General features: G+C 43.8%; 1 protein-coding gene across 3 annotated transcripts in view; it reads right to left on the bottom strand.

Moving 5' to 3' along the window:
• The window catches only part of TMEM268 (transmembrane protein 268), a 36,484-nt gene that overhangs the window by 4,215 nt on the left and 21,970 nt on the right, over nucleotides 1-10,299 (bottom strand). For all 3 annotated transcript variants that reach the window (XM_006142786.2, XM_027769623.1, XM_014585687.2), the window contains 3 exons: nucleotides 6,824-6,934; nucleotides 3,578-3,658; nucleotides 1,786-1,971 (listed from right to left, as the gene is read on the bottom strand). In XM_006142786.2, coding sequence (XP_006142848.1) covers nucleotides 1,786-1,971; nucleotides 3,578-3,658; nucleotides 6,824-6,934 — 378 coding nt within the window. The remainder of the gene's footprint in view (nucleotides 1-1,785; nucleotides 1,972-3,577; nucleotides 3,659-6,823; nucleotides 6,935-10,299) is intronic.

Here is a 10,299-nt window from a genome sequence, read left to right as displayed (position 1 = left end):
AAAAAAAAAAGAAGCAGCAAAGAAAATTGGCTCTTAGAATCAGTAGCGCTGGGTTCTGAAATGGCCTTTGTCACATTCTTCTGTGACCTTGGGTGAATCAGTTGACCTCTTGGGACCTCATTTCATCTATTAAAGGAAGAAGAAAAGTAATCCATACCTCAGAGGGCACGCTAAAGAATTTTATGGATGATGAAAATCTGTAAAAATGTACAAGGTCATTATGACTGTCTCTCCATCTCCCATAGAAACGGGGCTCCTCCTGACACTAAGGCATTGGCTGTATTTTCCCCAGCTAAATTATAAGGGCAGTTATTTTAAAAACATGTGCGCATACCCATTTGGTATTCATGACAGGAAATTGTATTACCATTGTTTTGAATGAATTTGAAAAAATAATTTAAAAGTCCCATAGTTAATGGGCTATTGCATATAAACCCACACATGCATGTCACAATAAAGTATATGCCCTTATCAATCTTTTCTGCTCTTTAAGAAAAAAAAAAAGGCTATAGGATTCAAGTGCTGATACATTTATCATTTTTCTCTTTTAAACAGTCCCATGTGCAGGCCTCCCATTTCCTATCAGTGCAAAAGAGAAAGTCTGGGCTGGTTTGGACCTTGAATCCCCAAACATCTTGGCTGAAAAATATAAAGTATTCAAAAAGGCAAGCGCTTGCCTAAAGTTCCAAATGGCACCTGAGGTCACCCCTCACTGCTGGTCTCCCCAACAGTGGGTCTGTCTTCATAGTGAGAACCAAATAGAACAAGCTGCAAGCTACTTCTCCAGATGTCTGGTCTACTAGTCCTTATTCATTTCCAACAGACAGCTTAAAGGACAGGATCCAACAGACCTGTGGGGCTGGAGGAACTGAACTTTACCAGAGGGGGCAAGATGGTGGCACAGCAGTAATGCTACTAGATTCACATAGGAAAGGTCCTGGGTTCATATCCCAGGACCTCCTGGTGCATGTCAGGTGTACAGATACACATGCTTGATTCTTGGGGCAGGTTGTAATGTGGGGCTCCTGTTGGGGGATACTCTCTAAAGAAATAAAATAATAAAGTTTAGAAAAAGAGAAAAAAAATTCAACCAACAGAGATTCATTTAAGAGTCAAATACCCAACTATAATTTAAGTAGATAGATGAATAGATTGATTGGTTGATTGACTGACCAACTGACAAAGCCCCAAATATTCATCAATATGTTTATGATTAAGTAAGCTAAGATTCATCAACATGCGACTACCAATCCAAAGCAACTATCCAAAAAATCCAAGATAATAAAAAATGCAACCAAAAAATCCCAGTTAATATAAAAGGATCCTTATAAACTGTTTTAAAAAGTACTGGAGTGAATGGGTTAAAAAGACTGAAAATTACTGGGACCAGCAGTTGGCATAATGGCTATGTCGCTGGACTCCCATGTAGTCGACTGCAGTTCAAGTTCCAGACTCAGTGGCTTAACCTTACGTGTGTGTTTGTGCCCAAGATCCTGAGAGGAGAATGGAGGAGAAAGTATTGCAGCATGGCCATCCCCCTGGGGGGTGATCTCTCACTTTCTGTCTCTCTGTCTCTCTCTGTCTTTCTGGTGAGCACACGTGCCCTATAGCAAAAATCTCTCAAGAAAAAAAGATAGAAAACTACTGGTCCCAAAGATTTGTATGGTCTCTGCCATGTCACAGAAGTCATGTCCCAGGAACCTTAAACTTGAAGCCCGCACACAGACTCTCTAGGCAAATACCCCATAAAGGAAGATGGCTCTGGCTGGCGGCAGTGCCCATTACCTCTGGCTCAGCCTCAGGAACGAGCTGGTAAAGCTCAGTTTGCATGAGTGGTCTCTCACTGGGGTCAGGACTGCTGGGCAGGAGAGGCGTCTCTTCCAGGTTGTCAGGCTCCTCTGCTGGTGCAGCTGGGCTCACCCCAGTCTCCATGACAACACACAACTGGCTTAATCTGCTTCTCAGCAAGGACTGCAAAAGAAACAGACAGGGAGCTTGGGTGTGTTTTAACGTAAGTGCATCTGGGAGGCTGAGTTACTCCCAGACATGCAGAATCAGCGAGGATGGATCTACCCAAAAACACAGATGTCGACCTCAGAAGAATCAAACTGAGTCGCTCTGGTGAGATTACATAATTCCCTACAAGAGTACAGTCCTTAATAACTTCCAAAGTACTTTTCTTTCCATGCCCTCATTAGCTCTTCAAAGCAGCCTGGAGGGACCAGCAGTTAGCATAATGGCTATGTCGCTGGACTCCCATGTAGCTGACTGCGGTTCGAGTCCTGGACCCGGTGGCTTAAACTCATGCCAGGCACGTGTGCATGCGTGCCCAAGATCCCGAGAGGAGAAAGGAGGAGAAGGGATTGTGGCATGGCCATCCCCTCTGGGGGGTGATTTCTTGCTTTCTGTCTCTCTGTCTCTCTCTGTCTTTCTGGCAAGTGCACGTGCCCTATAGCAAAAACCTCTCCAAAAAACAAAAGAGAGAGAGAGAGAGAGAGAGAAAGCAGCCTGGGATGCAGCTTTATCTTTATCACTATATTAAAGATGAACAAACTGAGGCTCAAAGGCTTTGCCTGAGGCTACCCAGGAACTAGTGCCAGGATAAGGGTCAAAGCACAATCCTGACTTTAAGGCCACAGCATCTCCACAGACCAGGAAAAGGTGATCCTTGGGAAGGAGTCCAGGGCTTGGAGACAAGTGGCCTAGGCTCCAAACCTGAGTGTCACCACCCAACTCTCTGACCACTGCCAGGTGACAGGTCTTCCCAGAGCCTCAGTTTCCTCCTCTAGAATTAGAACAAGATGCCCTGATCTTGTTAAGAAAAAAAAAAAAAAAAATTGGTAGAAAGGCACTTTAAATGAATGAATGATACTATCAGATCCACAGAATTTATTATTATTACATCATAATTACTATTATTATTATTAAAAACATATAGGCCAGTTCGCTGGTGCAGCAGTAACACACTGGCACTGAAGCAAGGCTGGATGTGTGTGGAAGATCCTGGGCTTGCTTTCTCGGTCAACCTGGGCACATGCGCCCAGGGCTGGCTGGGAAGGCTGGGAGTGATCACAACGTGAGGCCCCTTTGAAGGTGCTTGTCTCTCTCTCTTTCTCTCTGTCTCTTACTCTCATAAAAAAGATAAACTTTTGGGGCTGGCAGGTGGTATAGTGGTTAAGGCGCTGGACTCCCACATGGCCAACCACGGTTCAAGTCTCATACCTGGTGGCTTTTCACTTTCCCTTTCTCTCTCTGTCTTTCTCTAGTCAAATTAAAAAGTTAATAATAATAACAAGTAAAACTAACTAAATAGGTCTTTTTTAAAAAAAGAAATAAACTTTCTGAAAGAAAAAAATATATGCTCACTTTGGGAAATACAGAAAATGGGACTGGTTAACCAGACACAGAAAAACACCATAATTCTTTTGGCAAAAACAACTGCTAACCCCACATAGGAATTCTACCTTTCAAGTAACTTTTTCTTAGACATTTTTCCAACACTGAGGTCATGCAATGTACACAATCTGGCCTTCTGGTTTATTTTTCGTCTGTTTTTCTTTCACTTAAGATATCTTACCTCTTGGCTAATCTTCATTTCTCGAACATGGTCAGTTAAAAACTGCACACAGCTCTCTAGGTCGAAGTAGACAAACCAGAGCTGTGGAGAGAAAAGGCCGTGACTCATCTCCAAGCCAGCAGGCTCTTGAATCCTCCACCCCAAGCCTTTGCTGGAGATCAAGCCTCTCAAGGAAGGCCCGCCCTTCTGAGGACCACCCGATTCATCCTGCTCTCTGTCACAAACACATCATCCTGCTCTCTCCCAGAGTCCCAAGCCACTGTGTGACTCGTAGAAAAAATGGCTTCGTGTGCAAATGTAGAAAATGTCAAACTCTGTTCAAAGTGGCTGTGACCTCATCTCCCCAAAGTCACTGTGCATCCCAGATAGACTCCCCACCATCCCGGATAGCATGTGTCCATCTGGGGGTATCAACTTCACTCTCAGAAGTCGTGTACCTCTCTGTCTGGGACCGAAAGTGCAAATGAGTGAAACTTTTCAAAGCTGACAGCCAGGAGTTAAATCTAAGACTGTCAGTTGGGGTGTTCTGGTGGGAAGGGAGCAGCATAAGAAGCCCGTACCCACTCACACTTCCCCTTACATCGCAACCTCATCAGTCCACGGAAGGCCAGGTTAAACTTAGGCTGACGTCCGCATTCATATATTACATCTGGTCGGGGCCACGCCTACCTAACATGTATCGTAATAGAAGTTCCATATAAGCGTGGCCCTTGTCTCAAATTATAACCTCCTCTGGCTCTCAGAACTCCCTCCTCCCAGTCACTCACTCATGAGACCCAAGATCACATCCCTCCTCCCACCTAGTCTCTCACTGCCTCATCTCCAAGGACTATTTTTCAAATGATTTTTTGTAATATTTTTAAATACTTTTTATTTACACAGTACTACCTATTAATTTTAGAAAACTTGAAAAATACAAAAAGACAAAAGTAACCCACAAATTCACTACCCCAAAATAATCACTATTGATACTTCGAGATGTTACCCTTCGGTTATAGTCTATGAGTATATATCTACTCTATATAGGGATCATATGCAAATTGAGATTACAATATATTGTTTTACAGATTTTTTTTCACTTTGAAATGAATTTTGAGATTTTTTTTCCACCATGAAATACTAAAAGATTACACTTTAAATCTTATCTGTTCTGGGACCAGCAGATGGCGTGATGACTACATCACTAGGTTCCCATGTAATCAACCACAGTACGAGTCCTGGACCCGGTGGCTTAAACTCATGCATGCACGTATGCGTGCGTGCCCAAGATTCCAAGAGGAGAATGAAGGAGAGGGGATTACAGCGTGGCCATCTCCTCTGGGGGGTGATTTCTCACTTTCTGTCTCTCTGTCTCTCTCTGCCTTTCTGGCAAGCCCACGCACCCTATAGCAAAAACCTCTCCAAAAAAAAAAAATCGTATCCGTTCTATTTTATTCTTTATTGACATAGTCGTGGGATAGTGTATGGTTTTTCAATACATGAATACAATGTGTAATAATTAAATCAGGACAATGAACATAACAACCATATCAAACACTGACCATGACTTTAGGTTGTAAATTTGAAATCCTCTGTTCTAGCTGTTTTGAAATGATATTGAATTGTCAGCCCCTCTAGTTGCTCTGCTGTGCTACAGTGCTCTAGAACTCATCGACTTCCCTACTTGCACTCCTGTGTCTGTTAACCAAGTTCTTGCCGCCACCACCATTCCCCACCCCTTTCCACTTTCTGGTACCCACCGCTTTGTTCTCCACTCATACAGAATCAAATGTTTTAGTTTCCATTAATGAAACCTAGCCTATTTCACTTATGTCACTTAGCATTATTTCTTCCAGGTTCGTCCATGTTAACGCTATTGACAGGATTTCATCATTTTTTTTCTTTAAGGTTTTTGCCACAGGGTGTGTGTATTCAACAGAGAGAGATGAGAGAGAGAGACAGTGAAAGGGAAAGTGAGAAATCGCCCCCTAGAGAAGATGGCCATGCCACAATCCCTGGGATTTAGGGCACACACCCAAGTGCACCCAGCGTGACTTTCAAGCCATTGAGTCCAGGACTCAAACCATGGTCAGCCATGTAGAAGTCCAGTGCCTTAACCACCACACTACCTGCTGGCTCCTGGATTTCATCCTCTTTTATAGCTAAGTAATATTACAGTACTCTCCCACACTGTCTTTCTTCATTCATTCATTGTTGGGCACTTAGGCTGATTCCACATCTTGGCTACCTTGAATAGTGCTGCAACAAACATGGAGTGCAGACATCTCATTGACATACTCATTTCCTGTCCTTTGGGTTTATAATCAATAGGGGAATTATAAGGTAGTTCTATTTTTAGCTTTTTGAGGAATTCCATACTGTTTTCCATAATGGCTGTACTAATTTCTATTCCTGCTAAGTGTACAAAAGTTTTTTCATATGAAAGTTTCCAAACACATACAAACGTAGATAACAGCTGAGACCAGCAGATGGCATAATGGTTATGTCACTGGACTCCCATGTAGCCACCCACGGTTCAAGTCCCAGACCTGGCGTGCATGTCCAAAGTCCGGAGAGGAGAATGGAGGAGAAGGGACTGCAGTGTGGCCATCCCCCTGAGGGGAGATTTCTCACTTTCTATCTCTCTGTCTCTCTGGAGAGTACACATGCCCTATAGCGAAAATCTCTCTCTCTCTGAAAAAAAAAATAAAGTAGATGACAGCTACCCATCACCCTGCTTCAAATATTAACACCTCAGGGTCACTTTGTTACACCTTTATTCTCACTAGTTACCCATCCCCAACACCTGCCCACCCCCATTGGACCCACCAGTGAAGGACAGCGTAGACATTGTCATGCCAAGATATTAAAGTAAAGGAACCCAACTGTCTGAAAAGATGTGTCCACTAATTAGTAGTTCCTCAAAAGTACCCTGTCTACCTAGCCACTCGGCCTTGTCAGAGGCTATCTGTCTCCTTGCTATAGGCCAGGAGAGGCTACTGTTCACTGCCTGACTGTGCACCTGTCATCCTCACAAGCCAGTGAGCTCCTGCAAGATAGGGACCGTGCATGGGCCCCTTAGTACACAAACAAGGAGCATCACGAGGAGGAAACTCTGGAGCAGGAAGGGAGTGAAGAGCTGCTGGCAGCCATCTCATCAACTCACTCCAGGGGATACCATGTGGGCTGGGAGAACAGAGGCCACCTCTTCCATTAGCCCAGCCCAAAAGAAAGCTATCAAGGAGAGGTCACTCAAAGACACAATACCTGGATCACACTTTGGCATCCTTCCACCGTGTCTGTCACTCCCAGCAGCACCCGGTGTCTCAGAAGGGCTCCGTTGGCAGCTGCCAGCCTTAGGTCTGTGTTGGTGTTGGCCTGTAAGACAAATGTCAGGCCCATGGCTATAAGTCCATGCAGCCAGGGAACTCCTAGGCCCCAGGCAATAACCACACACTAACCCATCCCTAGACAATCCTCACCCTCCAGACTGTCTCATTCCCTCCCTTGTAAAATGGGACTGTTGTCAGGACCATAAATTTAATAGTGTCAAGCCCAGCCACAGCAGTATGTATGGGGTGATGCTTCTACTCAGTGGGGGGCCACATGGGAGACCTGGTTCAATTCCTGGTTGCTATGATTTGGTAAGTTTGTGTCTTCAAAGGTTCATGCTTTGGAAGCCCGATCTCCAGTGTAATGGCTTTGGGAGATGGTAAGACTTCTAAGGGTTGAGGCCTAATCATCATCCAATTGGCTGGGGACATAGGAGAGACAAAGAGGAAATGAGAATTCTGTTTTCTCTTTCTTTGCATATGTACACCTCTCTGTGTTCCTGTTGACCACATTGTGACACGGCACCCATAGCTGACCTCATGCTGACCCCGCACCTTGGCCTTTCTAGATACCAGAATCATGAAACAAATAAACTTCTATTCTTTACAGGTCACCCACTCTTGGGTATTTCTGTTTAGCAACACAATGGAGTAAGACACCAGCCTACCCTACCAACCTGGACCAGGGGCACACACCTGTAGTCCCAGCTATTTGAGAGGCTGAGGCAGAAGGACTGTGACACTGCAAGAGCCTGTCTTTAAAAACTGACTGATTGATTAACTTTTTAAAAAAATTCAATAGTGTCTAACAATCCTGAGACAAAGCATAGCTTTGCTACTTCCTGGCTATGTGGCCCTAAACAAGATATCTCCCTTTATCATGCCTTGTTTCTTTCCTTCAGTTGTAGAATAAAGAAAAAGAGCATCCCTACCTCCTAGAGATGTGGTGAGATTTGATTGAGATTGTGTGTGAAGTGCTTAACCCAGGGCCTGGGACGCAGATATGAGTGGTGGTGGGGCTGGGGGAATGAATGGATTTGAGCATCTATCGTGTAAATAAAGCTCTGCTCTGTCTAGAAAACACCTACTTTTAAAGAATCCCACATAATGCCTAGCCCTCAAAAGACGCTCTGAAAATCGATCTTTCTTTTCCCACCCAAACCAACTGACCTGTGTATTCAGTTAACAAAGTAGATGCTACATAAGGAAGAGAGGGGGAGGAAGGGCAGTAGGACCCAAATGCTGGTTTGGGGAAGAGATGCCATGAGGACTTTGAGAAGCAATTAGAAGAAGCAACCCAATCAAGGCCAATGGTTCTTTGGGCAGGACCCCCGAAGGATGATTTTGGAAATTTGAGGAGGCCATTTGGGTTGTCACAAAGATGGAAGAAGACAGGCAATGCGGGTACTCAGGGGAGGAGGACCAGAGATGAGAAACACATGCCTTCTGTGAAGGACAAGGCCCCCACAGACCATTTCATATGCCGAAGAACTGTCTTTTGGCTGACCAAGACTCCAAATATCCCAAAGGACATGAATGCAGATGAAAACCCTCCTCAGAATTCTCCAACTCCATTTTATAGAAACACATAAAGTTTTATTTTTTGCACGGGTTTAATATACATTGAATTTTCCAGGAATGCTACTCCTTTTAAAATCAAGATATGATTATTTTTTGTTTCACCTAGAATTTTAGTAGGTGTTGTTTACCCTTTCACAAACTCACATCATCAACAGTTTAATTCCTGACACCATCTCCAACTGTCTGTCCAATTACTTAACACCTGTCTGGCTCCATGTCCTCATGCCCAAATCGGAAATATTATCACCAATGTCCCTAATTCCAAGAGTTTCAATAAGGATGAAACATGTTAATCCATGTCGAACGCTTAGAAGAACACTCAGTATATACTAGCTAATAATATCATTTTGGTGATGACAGTGAATTAAAAACATCATGTTTTCTACCATGGTGGCCACAAACAAATATTTTTAGGAGCTTCCCACATGCCTCAGCCCAGAGATGAGGTGAGTGGCAGGCAAACCAGTGAAGCTTCATCTCTACAGACGCTCACCATTCCTTGCATTACTGCCTCAGCTCCACCTGCAGTCAGTTAGGTCACATTAGATTCTCGTGTTGAAACTTGTCAAAAAATCCCACTACTCACTCATCATCCCCATAATTCCAGTTTGGCTTTGAATGCAGTTGCATTCTAGTTGCAGGAAAACAAGCTCAGGCTTCCCACTGATCCTATATTATGGTGAGTTGTATATTTATTTCATTATATATCACAATGTAATGATAACAGAAATAAAGTGCACAATAAATGGAATGCACTTGAATCATCCTGAAACCAACTCCCCCATCCTGGTCCATGGAAAAACTGTCCTCCATGAAACCAGTCTCGAGGACCAAAAAGGCTGGGGACTGCTGCTGCAGGGGAGACAAGGCAGGGAAACCCTGAGAAAGGCTAATAATGCACCAAACGAGGGGAAGACAAGGCAGTGTACACAAAATTTTAAAACTCCTAAGGATGCTATGTGACGTAGGTGGGACACTAAGAGTTCAAGTGACAATCATCAGGAATGAAGATCTGCTTGGTCTGAGTGAGGATGCAGGCACAAAAGGTCTTGGAGCTGAGACCCAAAGGAAGACCCAAAGAAGGCCATGGACTAGTTACTTGGCTTCTCTGAACTTCAGCTTCCCCATCAGCAAACAGTCAATACTAATAACAGTTTCTATGTAGGGAGTATTTCCTTTATTCCAGGTACCTTCGTATGCACTTTATGTGTGTAAAGTCACTTTAAGTGCACAATAACAAGGGAGCTACAATTATTATCCCATTTTACAGATGTGGAAACCGAGGCCCTGAGAGGTTAAATAATAACTTCCCCCCAGGTTGCACAGCTGACAAATGGCATAAGTATCGTGCCTTTTAATAAAGCTGTTGATGGGCACAGATATCAGACCTCAAGTATAGAACACACAGTAGGTGTAAGTAAGGTAATTTTATTATCAGAATAAAAGCAGGAGTCTCCTGAGTGAATAAACAACTATGATAGAATTGTTGCCATTCACCTGGGGCCTCCAAGCTGCACCCATGAATAAAGACACTATATCTTGTTCATGTCTGTGCCTAGTATGTTACCTGGTATTCACAGGAGCTTCATAAATACCAGTTGAATAAAGAAAGGAAGAGAAGGAGCAGGCTGCCAAAGCAGGCCTTCCCTGTGCGAATTACATCTGTGTCCTCGAAGCACCTGCCAGGTGCCAGACTTCATTTGCTTCTGCTAAGGCAGAACACTTTGTTTTTTTTCCCTTCCGTGAGAGAAGTTTCTTGTTGTAGGAGCAGTCAGCTCAATTTATTTTTTACAGACCAAGCACAAGGGCCATGAAAGCTTCAACAGAGTC

The sequence above is a fragment of the Tupaia chinensis genome, unplaced genomic scaffold, assembly GCF_000334495.1.
Source record: "Tupaia chinensis unplaced genomic scaffold, TupChi_1.0 Scaffold000081_1, whole genome shotgun sequence".
Classification (NCBI taxonomy): domain Eukaryota; kingdom Metazoa; phylum Chordata; class Mammalia; order Scandentia; family Tupaiidae; genus Tupaia; species Tupaia belangeri.
This window is presented reverse-complemented; position numbering and strand designations above follow the sequence as displayed.